The sequence below is a fragment of the Suncus etruscus genome, chromosome X (assembly GCF_024139225.1).
Source record: "Suncus etruscus isolate mSunEtr1 chromosome X, mSunEtr1.pri.cur, whole genome shotgun sequence".
NCBI classification, from domain to species: domain Eukaryota; kingdom Metazoa; phylum Chordata; class Mammalia; order Eulipotyphla; family Soricidae; genus Suncus; species Suncus etruscus.
Window position 1 is genome coordinate 62,175,270 of NC_064868.1, and position 16,308 is coordinate 62,191,577.

The 16,308-nt window shown below is 43.9% G+C and overlaps 1 protein-coding gene across 1 annotated transcript in view; it reads left to right on the forward strand.

The window, feature by feature from the left end:
- Positions 1–2,357: 2,357 nt before the first annotated feature.
- Positions 2,358–16,308, forward strand: part of TAF1 (TATA-box binding protein associated factor 1) — a 103,296-nt gene continuing 89,345 nt past the window's right edge. Inside the window, exons 1-8 of the mRNA XM_049767136.1 lie at positions 2,358–2,503; positions 3,029–3,143; positions 3,276–3,392; positions 7,337–7,456; positions 9,130–9,371; positions 14,031–14,249; positions 14,874–15,092; positions 15,775–15,982. Of these exons, the coding sequence (XP_049623093.1) occupies positions 2,384–2,503; positions 3,029–3,143; positions 3,276–3,392; positions 7,337–7,456; positions 9,130–9,371; positions 14,031–14,249; positions 14,874–15,092; positions 15,775–15,982 (1,360 nt within the window). The 5' untranslated portion in view covers positions 2,358–2,383. The remainder of the gene's footprint in view (positions 2,504–3,028; positions 3,144–3,275; positions 3,393–7,336; positions 7,457–9,129; positions 9,372–14,030; positions 14,250–14,873; positions 15,093–15,774; positions 15,983–16,308) is intronic.

The following is a 16,308-nucleotide window of genomic DNA, read 5'->3' on the forward strand; positions in this document are numbered from 1 at the left end:
TCGGGCACTTGGGTTGTTTCCAGAATCTGTCTTTTGTAAATAGTACTGCAATGAGCATATGAGAAAAAAGTCACCATCTTAACACAACATTCCTAACAGAATCATTCCAGACAATAATCATCAATAGTTACTATAACCATTGCTCCAAAAGTGATGAGAATAGAATATACACATAATTGAAAGAAAAAAATCTTAATATATGACCACATAGATTGTCTTGGTAGTTTTTTGGACCTCACCCGGCATGCTCAATGTCTGGCTCACTCCTGGCTCTGCACTCAGGAGCTACACCTGATGGAACCAGGGGACCATATAGGATCAAAACCAGGAAGGCAGCATGATGGGTAAGCATTGTATAGGCTGTACTATTGATCTGGCCCTATGTTTATCTTTTTTTTTTTTTTTTTTTTGGTTTTTGGGCCACACCCGGTGATGCTCAGGGGTTACTCCTGGCTATGCACTCAGAAGTCGCTCCTGGCTTGGGGTACCATATGGGATGCCGGGGGATCGAAACACGGTCCATCCTAGGCTAGCACAGGTAAGGCAGGCACCTTACCTTTAGCGCCACCGCCCGGCCCCCTATGTTTATCTTTAACCCATTTTCAAATGGTTCAGAACAAGAACTGGCAAAATGTAAATAGTGAATATAGGTGAAGAAAAGTGTGTTCACTTTTTTCAGGGTATTTTTTGCCACATCTGGCAGTGCTCAATGGTGACTCTTGGCAGTGCTTAGGGGTCAATATATGGTATCATGGATTCCAATCCTGGTTAGCTAAACGAAAGATAAGCTTGGTCACTCCTCAGTTCATCTTCTACTTAATTTCACATTTACTGAAATAAGATTGGGGAAGGGATCTGGCTTATGGTAAATGTTAATATAAAACAGCTGGTTTGCAAAATGAACATTAGCACAGTGCTATTACTGCCAATATGTCTTTGGGACACAGCAGCAGTGTGGTAGTAGAAAGCATAGGAGTCTGTAGTTATTCCCATGACAGTATACTTCAAGGGTGGAGAAAACCTGTATTTCTTAGGCCAAGGGAATTCCCTTTCTAATTTCCCCAATATGTACTTTCCCCAATATTTACTGTGCCTATGTAGAAAATAAAAAAAGAAGCAGCAAAAAATAAATTTTATTCATTTATTTATTTTTGGTTTTGTTATTGTTGTTGTTTACATTTTTGCGCTCTGTTTTGTTTTTATTTCAGGACCGTGGTTATTATGTGGTGCTTGTCTTTATTGCTGTAGTGCTCATTGGATTTTTTGCTTGATTTTTCTTTTTGTATTGTTGTGGTGTTTCTCTTCCTTTTTCCCTTTCTTCCCTCAAACTGATGTTGAGAGCCTCTAAGGACTCCACCCATTTTCGACTTATTTGATTTTACCCCATTTTATTTCTTTTCTTTTCTTCAAACAGAACCACATAACTTGAAACATCTTGTTCCATCTCTCAAATTGAGGGGGAAATAATGGAGGGTACCAAGACTAAACAGTTTTATGATCACTAAGTAGTAATAAAAATGAGCGGACTTAAACAGCAAATCCAAAGCCAAAGACAACAGAATCGATATCCAGTTAGAACAAGCTAGACACAGAGGGGACCACTTACACTATCAGCCCCGGGGTAAGGGAGGGGGATATGGCACGTGTGGCCAAACCGGGTTCAATCCCTGGAACCCCCCTGGTCCCTGGAGCAGCGCCAGGAGTGATTCCTGAGTGCAGAACCAGGCCTGAGCCCTGATCATCACCAGGTTTGGCTCCCACTCAAAATAAACCCAGTTCCCAGGTTTTTTTTTTCCTTTTGGTTTTTGGGCCACACCCGGCATTGCTCAGGGGTTCCTCCAGGCTGTCTGCTCAGAAACAGCTCCTGACAGGCACGGGGGACCATATGAGACACCGGGATTCGAACCAGCCACCTTTGGTCCTGGATCGGCTGCTTGCAAGGCAAACGCCGCTGTGCTATCTCTCCGGGCCCCTCCGTTCCCAGGTTTTAAATATTTACCTTCGCGTTCTGGGCGTGGTCACTTGCGGGTTCCAGCCCCACGTGACTTAGCTACTGCCTTCTGATTGGTGACAGATGATCTCGGAAACCATTTTTCCGGGCTACCGGAGAAGAAAGGGGCGGGCCACGAGTTGTCTTTAACCAATCATTGTCTACGTGTGCTGACCATAAATGGTCCAATCAAAAGTCGTCAGTAAAGCGGTGACAATATTTTTCCTCGCCGATTTTGCGCTTTTGTTTTTCTTCATCCGCTTCCGGTGGGCGGGGAGGAGCCGCGCGCCATCCCCGTATGTCACTTTTGTGCGACTAAACCTTTGTAACTTCCGGTCTGTGCGACTTTTTCGGCAGTTGCTACCTGACAAGCTACGACACGCTGGGGCCATTATGTCCGACACAGACAGCGAGGATGATTCCACTGGAGGCGGTCCATTTTCTTTAACCGGTTTCCTTTTCGGCAATATCAATGGAGCCGGACAGCTGGAGGGGGAAAACGTCTTGGATGATGTGAGGGGCGGTCTGGGGGGAGAGGGCTGGGGAGCGGTGTGGCCCTAGGTAGTTGGAGGGTCGTAGAAGGGGCGCCCTTCTGGGGACGCGAGTGAGGGCACTGGCTCTGGTGTGGTCCAGGCGTAAGATTGACAGGAGCTTATGCTAGCCAAACTTTTCAAAATCGGTAGAGCTTATTGAAGCTGATATAATTAGGTTATTGGCCCGAGTGGCTTTGCAGCCTTAGCTCTGGACTGCAATCTGTACACAAACCGAAGAGCAAAGAAAGCTTTCGCTTCTTATCCCAATGACTCCAGTTACTTTCACTTTTCTCTCTTGAACTACTGACCTTTTCCTTGAGTGATTGGGAAGCCAGGAGATTTTGAACAAATACCTCAGTTGGGAGTGTAGGTGCTTATTTACCATGCTTGGAACTCTGCAGGCATTTCTTCCAGAGATTTCCACCTTTGTTATGAACGCAAAGAGTAAAATTTGTGGCATGAAAAACTTAGTTTGTCTTCATCTCTGGTGTTTTCACTTTTTCAGGAGTGTAAAAAGCACTTGGCAGGTTTGGGGGCTTTGGGACTGGGCAACCTGATCACTGAACTGACGGCTAATGAAGAATTGCCCGGGAATGATGGTGTTCTGATCACTGATGAAGGTGAAGTCTGGGTCCTGGGGAGGAACTCTGACACAGAGGCATGTATTTTTCACTGGGAGTTATCTGACAATACCAGGTTCTTGGAGTTAACTTGCTGGTATCCTCTCCTCCCTGCTCTGGTTTTCTTTATAGGTTGGGTCAGGAGTACAGAAGACGCTGTGGATTATTCTGACATCAATGAGGTAGCTGAGGATGAAAGCCGAAGATACCAGCAGGCAATGGGGAGCCTACAGCCCCTTTACCACTTAGGTAATTCTTTTTATTCTGTTTTGTTTCTGGGGAGTGCATACAGCTACCATGTTCAAGGTTCTGCATTCAGGAGCACGTCTGTTAGTACTGGGATGGAGGGACTACATGTGTTACGTTCTTGTTTTTTTTTTGGGGGGGGTTTCAGGCCACACCTGTTTGATGCTCAGGGGTTACTCCTGGCTAAGCACTCAGAAATTGCCCCTGGCTTGGGGGGGACCATATGGGATGCTGGGGGATCGAACTGCGGTCACGATCTTTCCTTGGCTAGCGCTTGCAAGGCAGATACCTTACCTCAAGCGCCACCTCGCCGGCCCCTACGTTCTGGTATTGTAACTTGGGTAGACAGCATGCAAGACCAGCATCTTGCCTCTTGTACTAGCTCTCTGGCCCAGCTTTTAAGTTAAAAAATTGATTCTGGGGCCCGGAGAGATAGCATAGCGGTGTTTGCCTTGCAAACAGCCGATCCAGGACCTAAGGTGGTTGGTTCGAATCCCGGTGTCCCATATGGTCCCCCGTGCTTGTCAGGAGCTATTTCTGAGCAGACAGCCAGGAGTAACCCCTGAGCAACGCTGGGTATGGCCCAAAAACAAACAAAAAACAAAACAAAACAAAACAAAAATTGATTCTGGGCTGGGGTGATAGCACAATGGGTAAAGTACTTACTTGCCTTGCATGTGGCTGAGCCAGATTTGAATTTGACAGACATCCCACATGGTCCGCCCAGCCCACCAGGAGTGATTTCTGAGTGCAGAACCTGGAGTAAGCCCTGAGCACTGCTGGGTGTGGCTCAAAAACCAAAACAATTTTTTGATTCTATTATAATTACTGGAATAACATGATTGATAGTGTTAATATTTATGCATTTGATAGCAGATTTATTGTACCTCCACCACAACTAACTAAAACCATTCACCACTCTTGTTATGTCACTTCTAGTCAGCCTCTATTCATTTCCATCTCTCAACAACCTGCATCCTTTTTTTTTTTTTTTTTTTTTTTTGGTTTTTGGGCCACACCCGGCGGTGCTCAGGGGTTACTCCTGGCTGTCTGCTCAGAAATAGCTCCTGGCAGGCTCGGGGGACCATATGGGACACCAGGATTTGAACCAACCACCTTTGGTCCTGGATCCGCTGCTTGCAAGGCAAATGCCGCTGTGCTATCTCTCCGGGCCCAACCTGTATCCTTAACCCTCAACTAGTAACCTTAGTTAAATTTTTTGTTCTTTTGAGCCACTCCCAGAGGTACTCAGGGCTTACTCCTAGCTTTGTGCTCAGGGATCACTCCTAGTAGAGTTCTGGGGAACCCTATGGGGTGCTGGTAGTTGAACCCTGGTTGGCCACATGCAAGGCAAATTGTACCTGCTGTACTATCATTCCAGACTAGTTGCCTCAGTCCTATAGTCCGAATTCAAAAGTTTTTCATTCCATGCTGTATTTCTTTATGTCTCACATATAAGTGAGATTATATGGCACTTGTCCTTGCATTTACTTTGCTTAACATGATAGCCTCTATTTCTATTCAAGTTGTAGCAAAAAAAGCAAAAATTTAATTCCTTTTAAAAATATTTTCTTCTTAGGGGCCAGGCGGTGGCGCTAGAGGTAAGGTGCCTGCCTTGCCTGCGCTAGCCTTGGATGGACCGCGGTTCTATCCCCTGGCGTCCCATATGGTCCCCCAAGCCAGGAGCAACTTCTGAGCGCATAGCCAGGAGTAACCCCTGAGCGTTACCGGTGTGGCCCAAAAACCAAAAAAAAAATTTTTTTTTCTTCTAATTTCCTTTTTCAATTTATTTAATTGATAGAAATTAGGTTATTTTCATTTTATTTATTTATTTATTTTGGTTAAATCTAGCAGTGCTCAGGGTCACTCCTGGCTCTACGCTCAGAAATCACCCCCAGGAGTCTTGGGGGACCATATGGGATGCCCGGATTCGAACCACCGTCCTTTTGCATGCAAGGCAAATGCCTTTCCGCTGTGCTATCTCTCCAGGCCCCCCCACCCGAAATTAGTTTTTAAAGGTTTATTACTTTTTGTTTTTGGGTCACACCTGGTGGCGCGCAGGTGTTGCTCCTGGCAAGCTCGGGGGATCATATGGGATGCCAGGGATGGAACTGGGTCTTTTCCCAGTAGGCCACATGCAAGCCAAACTCCCTACCTCTGTTATACTGCTCTGGCCCCAAGGTTTACTACTTTTGAAGAGCCAGAGTGATGGTACGGTGGATAGGGCATTTGTCTTGTATGCATCCAACTTGGTTTTGATTGCCAGGGCCACATATGGTCCCCTGAGCACCAGTGGGTATAGACCCAAAATAAAAAAGTTATTTTAAAATTTATTTTTTGGTTTGGGAGCCATAATCAGCTGTGCTTGGAATTTATTCCTGGCAGTGCTTAGGGTATAGTGTGGTGACAGACTATAAGCTGGGCCTCCTATATGGGAAGCATACCCTTTGCTCTTTTTTTCCGTGGGTAGCAGCACATCTAGCGATGATTAATAGTTATTCCTAGTTTTGTACTGAACAGTGCTCTGGGGATCATATAGGATGTTGGGAATTGAACCTGGCTCGTGCACATGCGAGGCAAAAGGTGTACTAGCACTCTGGTCCCATTTCTTGGCCCTTTGAATTATCTTACCTCATTTTGTTTTCTTTTTTCTTTTTGTTTTTGGGTCATACCTGCCAGCGCTCAGGAGTTACTCCTGGCCCTGTGCTCAGAAATCGCTCCTGGCAGGCTCAGGGGACCATATAGGATGTTGGGAATACCAGGTCCATCGGGGTTGGTCGCATGCAAGGCAAACACCCTTCCACTGTGTTATTTCTCTGGCTTCAGTATTGGAAAATTGTATGACTGAAACAGTCATGAACAACTTTGTGACTTTCATGGTGATTTAATAATAAACAGTTTATTAAAATAAAAGTTTAAAAAATAATCACTCTTGGTGGTGCTCTAGGAACTATATGTGGTGCTGACTTGGATTGGCCACATGCAAAGCAGATGCCCTAACCACTATTGTTCTGGATCCACCTCCTGTGTATTGTTTTAATAACTAAATCACTGGGGGGCCGGAGCGATAGCACAGCGGTAGAGTTTTTGTCTTTCATGCAGTTGACCCGGGATTGACCCGGGTTTGGTCCCTGGAATTCCATATGGTCCCTCGAGCCTGTGTATGGCCCAATCCCCACATCAAACACAAAACTGAGTCACTGAGCCTGGAGTGATAGCACAGTGGGTAGGGCATTTGCCTTGCATGAGGCCAACTTTGGACTGACTCAATTCGATTTTCGGCAGCTGATATGATCCCCTGAGCCTGCCAGGATTAACTTCTGAGAGCAGTCAGGAGTAACTCATTAATACTGCTTGGTGTGGCTCAAAAATATAAAAAAAAACCTGAATCACTGAATTACAGGTTTATAAAGCTATTCATGATTTAAGCTTCAGATTTGCAGTGTTCTGTCACCGAAACCTTCATCAGTGTCCACTTCTCTCCCCTGGATATGAGGACCATATCCAGTGATGCTTAGGAGTTACTTCTGGCTCTGTACTCAGGAATCACTCCTGTGGTGCTCAAGGAATCATATACATGGCAAGCAACTTAACTGCTATTTTCTCTTGCCCCACTTCCTTTGTATTCTTTTTTTGTTTTGTTTTGTTTTTTGGGTCACACCTAGTGGTGCTCAGGGGTTACTCCTGGCTCTGCACTCAGAAATTGCTGAGCTCCTGGCTAGCTCGGGGGACCATATGGGATGCTGGGATTCAAACCACCATCCATCCTGGGTTGGTTATGTGCAAGGCAAATGCCCTACCGCTGTGCTATCTCTCCAGCATCCTCCTTTGTATTCTTAAGGGGTCTGTGTAAGTGTCTTATGTGGTGCTTTATATTATTGAGTGATAAGGGATCTCAAGGCAGCTGTATAACATTCTTGGCATTGAAACAACCTTGATTTTGTTAGGTTATAGTGAAGATGACTATGATGCTGATTGTGAAGACATTGATTGTAAATTGATGCCTCCTCCACCTCCACCTCCAGGACCAATGAAGAAAGATAAGGATCAGGATGCTATTATGAGTGGTTAGTAGAATCTGTCTACTTAGTCTCAGGAACAAGTTTCATCCATATGTTCAGGCTTTTGTCATGTATACATTTGGGACTATAAAAATTTAGCTGGCTAGGGAAAGATAAAATTTGTGATTAGAAGTGATTCAAGTGGGGGGCGGAGAGATAGCACAGCGGCGTTTGCCTTGCAAGCAGCCGATCCAGGACCTAAGGTGGTTGGTTTGAATCCCGGCATCCCATATGGTTCCCTGGGCCTGCCAGGAGTTATTTCTGAGCAGACAGGCAGGAGTAACCCCTGAGTACAGCCGGGTATGGCCCAAGAAAACCTAAAAAAAAAAAAAAGAAGTGATTCTGGGGCCAGAGCAGTGGCACAGTGGTAGGGCATTTGCCTTGCATACAGCTAACCTAGGATGGACTGTGGTTCGGTCCCCCAAGCCAGGAGCGATTTCTGAGTGCATAGCCAGAAGTAACACCTGATCGTCACTGGATGTGGCCCAAAAAAACGTAAAAGTGATTCAAACAAATTTAAACTTTTTTTTAATTGGAAGAGTTTTTTAGCAATAGTAATTGAAGATGCATGCAAGATAAATAAAAGTTATTTTTGGGGGCCGGAGAGATAGAATGGAGGTAAGGCGTAAGGATGGTGGTTCGAATCCTGGCATCCCATATGTTCCCTGTGCCTGCCAGGAGTGACTTCTGAGCACAGAGCCAGGAGTAACCCCTGAGCACTGCCGGGTGTGACCCAGAAAACAAAAAAGGCAACTTATTTTTACCCTGGGGTGTCTGATTCAGAAGATTTAGGATAGATGGCAGGAACTCAGAAAGTCTCTTAAGAAATTTCTGATGCAGCTGATCTGTGAAGAGTTGGAAACTACCTATTTAGATGACTTTAAAATAAATGGCTAAGACCAGAACAATAGTACGGTGGGGTAAGGCATTTACCTTGCATGCATCTGACCTGGGTTTGATCCCTAGTACTCCGCATAGTCCCTTGAGTACTGCTAGAAGTGATTGATTAGTGCAGAGCCAGAAGTAAGCCCTGAGTACCACTGGGTATGGCCCCAAAACTTTTCTTTATATGTATATGGTTAAAATATATGGAGCCAGTTTTGGCAAGACCTTCCACAATCATCTAGCCTTTTCTTTATCCAGTAACCCTGTGCTAGCTAGATCTGTGAAGAGTAGTATCTTTGATCTTCTGCATTTTGAGGATTATGTTACTCTGTATTTCTATCTTAGTTTTAAGCCATTTCCTCTTTAGTACATGGAATAAATTTATGTTGACTTTACATGTTAGATCTTATTTTAGGCTAAGTAATTACATTGTAATATTGTGGATTTAAAATTCTCCAACTTAAGACTTCTTGAACTGGATGTTATAAATCATGACTGACTGAGAAGTGTTACATATTTTGTTACTGGTTATACTTCTTTAAACTAATTATAGAAAGTAACAAATGTAGTAATGTCTGTTTTCTCTTAACACAACCCTAGGGTACCAGGTTCAAGGTGAGTTGGGATGGTGGGAGATAATTGAAATGAGTTCTCTGGGTGGCATTCTAGTAATGGATGTTTGAAACTATACTCCCTGCTATCGAACTATTCATATGGCTTAGAGTGGATATTGGTTGAATTTGAGGAAATAAACAACACTTACATGCCAAAGGGGTTTCTCTTCCTTGTTCCAGTGTCTGAGGATGCAGAGGGTATCATCTTGCCCTCCATCATTGCCCCTTCCTCTTTGGCCTCAGAGAAAATGGAGTTCAGTAGTTCTTCTGACTCAGAATCTGACATGGGACCACAGGAAGAATCACAGAAAGAATCTGAAGATGGAAAGCTGAATTTACCATTAGCTGGGATAATGCAGCATGATGCCACCAAACTGTTGCCAAGTGTTACAGAACTTTTCCCAGAATTTCGCCCTGGGAAGGTACTTTTTTCTTTTTCTTTTTTAATTTTTTTGTTCCACATCTGGCGGTGCTTGGGACTAATTCCTGGCTCTGCGCTTAGAGAATCACTCTTGGAAGTGCTAGGGGATAATAAAATATGCCAGGGATCAAACCCAGGTTGGCCACATGCAAGGAACATACCCTAACTGCTGTACTATTGTCCTGACCCCATACTTTCTTAATTTTTTCTGCTGGAGAAGGAGGATGGGGTATGGAGTAGATAGGGTTTCTGAGCAATATTCAGGATGCCTAGCAGGGGGCTGGAGAGATAGCATGGAGGTAAGGTGTTTGCTTTGCATGCAGAAGGTCGGTGGTTCAAATCCCGGCATCCCATATGGTCCCCCGAGCCTGCCAGGAGCAATTTCTGCCGGGTGTGACCCAAAAACCAAAAAAAAAAAAAAAAAAAAAAAAGATACCTTGCAGTAATCCTGGGTCAACTGTGTCAGATAGTTTAAAACTCAGGTCTCACACCAGGATCACACCCAGCAATGGGTATAGCTTCTCCAGGGCTATACCCAGAGGTACACAAGGTCATGTGCTAAGTATAGTGCCAGGGAGGATTGGAGCGCACACATTTCAAATTTGATTTCCTGCAGTGTGTGATCCCTCAAACACCGAAGCAGAAGTAGTCCCGGATAATAATTTCCAGAAACAAAGGAGATGAGGATTAGGAGGACCAGTCCATGTTTGGAAGCTTGCCTTAAATAGCAGTGGAGTACATTTACGACAGAGAAGGGACTTGTATGACAATGATAATTGAAAATGATCACTCTGGAGAAACACTGGGAGCTGAAAGGAGATAGTTTTATGCATGATACCCTTCACTAACAATATTGCAAACCCACAGTGTCTAAAGGTAAATGAAGAGAGAGAAGATATTTTCTCCAGAGGCAGCCAGTGGGGAGGGTGGAAAGGACTGGAGAGAAACTGGGGACATTGGTGGCAGGAAATGTGCACTAGTGAAGTGTGTTATACACCATGTTACTGAAACTCAATCATGAACAACTTTGTAACTGAAAAAAAGACAGATGTATTATGAACAACCTCATGACCATAGTGTTTAAATAAATTTAAAAAAAATTGAGAAAAGGGGAAATTATAATTTTGCTATTTTAAAATAAAGTGAGAGGGGCCGGAGAGATAGCATGGAAGTAAGGTATTGCCTTGCAAGCAGAAGGACTGTGGTTTGAATCCCGGCATCCCATATGGTCCCCCGAGCCTGTCCTGAGCGATCTCTGAGCGTAGAGCCAGGAGTAACCCCTGAGTACTGCCAGGTGTGACTCAAAAAACAAACAAACAAACAAAAAACAAAAAATAAAGTGAGAGAATATGCTTTTAATTTCTACATTTGTTAGTAGTGTCAGTTTCCCCTACCCCCATTTTTTTTTTTGCATAGAGAACATTTCAAATTTCTGAGCAAAAAAATAAAAGTATTCCCAGCACCACTGGATGTGGCACAAAAACAAAAGATGCTGAATATTGGGAATTATGTTCAGTAGGTATCTTCCCAAACCATGAAAGGATTCTAACCCTTTTCCCCCTTTTTTGGAGGGGAGCCTCACTGGTGGTGCTTGGGTTACTCCAGACTCTGTGCTCAAGAATCACTCCTGATGGGCTCAGAGACTATTTGGAATGCTGGGGATCGAACCTGGGTTGGCTGTGTACAAGGCAAGTGCCCTACCCACTATGCTATTATTGATCTGCCCCTTCCAGGTTTTTGTAAATTTAAATCATTGTAATTTACAAATTTACTTATAGTTGGATTTCAGGACCATTCCCACCATCAGTGTCAACCTCCCTCTACCAATATTCCCAGAGTCCATCCCATTCCACCACCCTTGCCCCAGAGTGCCATCATAATAGATGTCTTTTAACTTTTGGCTATTGAATTTTGGGTCTCATGATTTTATTGTTTATTCTGGCTTGGACAGTTCTGTAATTTCTTTTTTTTTTTTTGGTTTTTGGGTCACACCTGGCGGTGCTCAGGGGTTACTCCTGGCTGTCTGCTCAGAAATAGCTCCTGGCAGGCACGGGGGACCATGTGGGACACCGGGATTCGAACCAATCACCTTTGGTCCTGGATCGGCTGCTTGCAAGGCAAACACCGCTGTGCTATCTCTCCGGGCCCAGTTCTGTCATTTCTTAACTCAACATTGTACCTGAGATCCCTTATTCCTTGTCTCCTATCATTTCATATTTGTGTTTCTCTTCTACTATTTCTTTCCTTCTCACTATATTCTTGGGCCTAGGGTGTTCTCAACAACCCCTATTTTTAAAACATTGCATTTCTTCATGCAGTTCTTCTAAATACCACATATAAGTGATATCCTGTATTCCTCCTGGCTTACTTCATTTAACATATTCCATTTCTATTCATGTTGCTGCGAATTGCATGATGGTATTATTTCTTAGAGCTACACAGTATTACATTGTATGTATGTATGTACCATATCTTCATGATCCACTCATCTATTGTTGGACATCTAGGTTAATTCCATCTCTTAGCTATTGTAATAAGTGCTGCAAAGAATATGGTGTGGTTAGATCCTTTTGGATGAGTTTTTCTTGTTCTGGGGATAGATACCCAACAGTAGGATTGCTGGGTCATATGGCAGTTTGAGTTTGAGTGTACTGAGATTCCTTCAGATTTTTTCATAGGGGTTGTACCAGGCAATATTCCCATTAGCAGTGGATGAGAATTCCTTTTTCACCACATCCCGCCAACACAAATTGTTCCCACTATTTTTGATATGTGCCATCCTCACTGGTATATGATTATATCATTGTTGTCTTGATTTGGATTTCCCTAATGATAAATGATAATGAGCATGTGCCTCTTGGCTATTTGTTGGTCTTCCTCAGTGTGGTACCAGTTCATTTCTTCTCCCCATTTTTTTTTTTTTGGTTTTTGGGCCACACCCGGTGATGCTTAGGGGTTACTCCTGGCTGTCTGCTCAGAAATAGCTCCTGGAGGGCCCGGAGAGATAGCACAGTGGTGTTTGCCTTGCAAGCAGCCGATCCAGGATCAAAGGTGGTTGGTTCGAATCCCGGTGTCCCATATGGTCCCCCGTGCCTGCCAGGAGCTATTTCTGAGCAGACAGCCAGGAGTAACCCCTGAGCACTGCCGGGTGTGACCCGAAAACCAAAAAAAAAAAAAAAAAAAAAAAAAGAAATAGCTCCTGGCAGATGCAGGGGACCACCGGGATTCGAACCAATCACCTTAGGTCATGGATCAGCTGCTTGCAAGGCAAATGCCACTGTGCTATCTCTCCGGCTCCTCTTCTCCCCATTTTTGACAGAGTTTTTAGTTTTTGTGATTAACCTTTGTAAATACTTTATATGTCCTAGAGATGTATATTCCTTTATCTGATGTGTTGAGTGGAAAATTTTTGTTTTAGTTTTAGTCAGCTTAGTTTTAGCCCATATATAGAAACTTTTGGTTTAATGTAGTCCCATTTATTCAGATTTTATTTGATAGCTCTTACCATTGGCATCTTATTATTGAAGACTCCTTTGAGGTCTAGATTAAAACAAAGGATTGTTTCATTAGTGCTATGGTATTACAGGTATTTTTATTTGAATTGTATACACAAAATTTATATTTATCATTAGAAATTGTCCTTGTTGGGGCCGGAGAGATAGCATGGAGGTAAGGCGTTTGCTTTTCATGCAGGAGGTCATCGGTTCGAATCCCGGCATCCCATATGGTCCCCTGTGCCTGCCAGGAGCAATTTCTGAGCCTGGAGCCAGGAATAAACCCTGAGCACTGCTGGTGTGACCCAAAAACCACACACACACACACACACACACACACACACACACACACACACACAAAAACCTTAGTGAAGAAATTGTCCTTGTTGACTAAAACCAAGTAGTCCAAATTATCAAGGGAAATTTATTCTATTTCTTGGTGTTATAAATTAGAATTTCGCTCTCAAAATTGGTAAATGCAGTAATTTGTTTTTGGGTTTTTTTTTTGTTTGTTTTTTTGGGCCACACTCGTTTGATGCTCAGGGTTTACTCCTGGCTAAGCGCTCAGAAATTGCCCCTGGCTTGGGGGGACCATATGGGATGCTGGGGGATAGAACTGCGGAACTTTCTTGGCTAGTGGTTGCAAGGCAGACATCTTACCTCTAGTGCCACCTCACTGGCCCCTGTTTTTGGGTTTTGTTGTCAAATATAGTGGCATCTAGGGCTACTCCTGACTCTGTACTCAGGAGGTACTCCTGTTGGTGCTTGAGGAAGCATATGTGCTGCTAAGAATAAAACCATGTGTGCATGGTAAGTGCTTTAACCCCTGTATTATCTAGCTGGCCACTAAATATTATACTTTTTTTGTTTGTTTTGGGTCACACCCGGCAGCGCTGAGGGGTTACTCCTGGCTCTATGCTCAGAAGTCGCTCTTGGCAGGCTCAGGGGACCTTATGGGATGCTGGGATTCGAACCACTGTCATCTTGCGTGCAAGGCAAATGCCCTACCTCTGTGCTATCTCTCCAGCCCCTAAATATTATACTTTGAGTTTAGGATTCTTTGGGTTTTCCTTACAGTTGAACAGAACCTTTATTTGGGTTTCCAGACACAATTTTACTGTTTTCCTCTCTGACATAGTTATCTCTGACATGGTCTGTGTTTCTAGGTATTGCGCTTTCTCCGACTTTTTGGACCAGGGAAGAATGTTCCATCAGTTTGGCGGAGTGCTCGGAGAAAGAGGAAAAGGAAGCACCGTGAGCTGATACAGGAAGAACAGTGCCAGGATGTGGAAAGCTCAGTAGACCTAGAAGTTGACCAGAAGTCTTTCTGGAATTATGACTATGCTCCACCACCACCTCCAGAGCAGTGTCTTTCTGATGATGAAGTAGGCAAAAAGAAAAGATATTAAGACCTATGATGAAAACATGACTTCTCTCTCTTTTACTTTTCTTATTTTGTTTCAATTGTAAATAACACCTTAGTAGGCAGAGTTCATGTTGAGTAGCATTGGGTAATTATGAATTTACTACCAGGAACTTTCCTTTTCCTGTTATAACGTATATAATGTAAAATACATGTAAAATAAAGTATTAGAAGCCAGCTGGTAATACAAATACACTGGTAAGGGCCCGGAGAGATAGCACAGCGGCGTTTGCCTTGCAAGCAGCCGATCCAGGACCAAAGGTGGTTGGTTCGAATCCCCCATGCCTGCCAGGAGCTATTTCTGAGCAGACAGCCAGGAGTAACCCCTGAGCACCGCTGGGTGTGACCCAAAAACCAAAAAAAAATACGCTGGTAAGTAGAGAGGTTAGAGAGATTTGAGTGATAGGCAGTATACCATGCTGTATCTCCACTATTTACATTCTAACTTTAGTCCTATTTGAGAATCATCCTTATGGCACCTTTGGGTTTCCCTTCTGCTTGTTAATTTCCTATGCCCTTAGGACATCAGGGTTGGGGGAAAGGGCAGAACATCTTCCTCCTTTTCTAGTTCTTTGTTCTCTTGTAGATCACAATGATGGCTCCCTTGGAGTCCAAGTTTTCCCAATCAACTGGAGATATAGATAAAGTGACAGATACCAAACCAAGAGTGGCTGAGTGGCGTTATGGCCCTGCTCGACTGTGGTATGATATGCTGGGTGTCCCTGAAGATGGCAGTGGGTTTGACTATGGCTTCAAACTAAGAACAGATGAACATGAACCTGTGACAAAAAGTAGAAAGATAGAGGTAAGCAACAGTGGTAAGTAAAAAATAAATTATGTCCATGGCATATCAACTTCACTCTTCCACTGGGACTCAGTTTGGTAGAATATTAAGATTTTTTTTGTCTTTGAGCCACACCTGGTGACGCTCAGGGGTTACTCCTGGCTCTGTGCTCAGAAATCACTCCTGACATGCACAGGGGACCATATGGATGCCGGGATTCGAACCACCATTGGTCCTGAGTCAGAGCTTGCAAGGCAAATGCGCTACCGCTGTGCTATCTCTCTGGCCCCGTTTCATTTTTTTTTTTGGTTAAGGTGTTTTAATAAGCCTTTTGCTTGATAAGATATTGCTTTAGAAACTAGGCCCCATTGCAAAGATCCTGTTTATGAAATGAGTTGGAGGAGGAACCCAGATACTTCACCATTGTCAGATTCTGCTCTCAAATCATAGTTTTGGTTTTTTTTTGTTTTTGGGTCACATCAACAGCACTTAGGGGTTACTCCTAACTCTATGCTCAGAAATCATTCCTGGCAGGCTTGGGGGACCATATGGGATGCCTGGATTCGAACCACCGTCCTTCTGCATGCAAGGCAAACACCTTACCTCCATGCTATCTCTCCGGCCCCTCAAGTCACAGGTTTGATGTGGATTTTTTGAGTAGGGATTTTGACTAATGACTTGGGATTTGTTCTTTCTTTTATAGGAATTTAAGAAGCTTGAAGAACGCAGTGGCACGGATCTTTTGGCTGATGAAAACTTCCTGATGGTGACACAGTTGCATTGGGAAGATGATATCATCTGGGATGGGGAGGATGTTAAGCACAAGGGGACAAAACCTCAGCGTGCAAGCCTTGCAGGCTGGCTTCCTTCCAGCATGACTAGGAATGCCATGGCTTACAATGTTCAGCAAGGTGTGTTTTTATGCCATCTGTTTTCTGCACACTACCCTTCATAGCATTCCCAGTATGTTGAACTGTTGAGGCACAATGAAATACTTTGGGTCTGAGCTCTGATTTTAGTTTGTAATAAGCTTTTATTTTTTTATTTTGGGGGGGAGGCACACTCAGTGGCTCAGGGGTTACTCCTGGCTTTGCTCAGAAATCGCTCCTGGCTTGGGGGACCATATGGGATGTTGGGGATCAAACCTGCATCTGTCCTGGGTCAGCTGCGTGCAAGGCAAACAACCTATTTCTGTGCTACCACTCTGTACCCCAGTCTAAAATAAGCTTATTTTTTG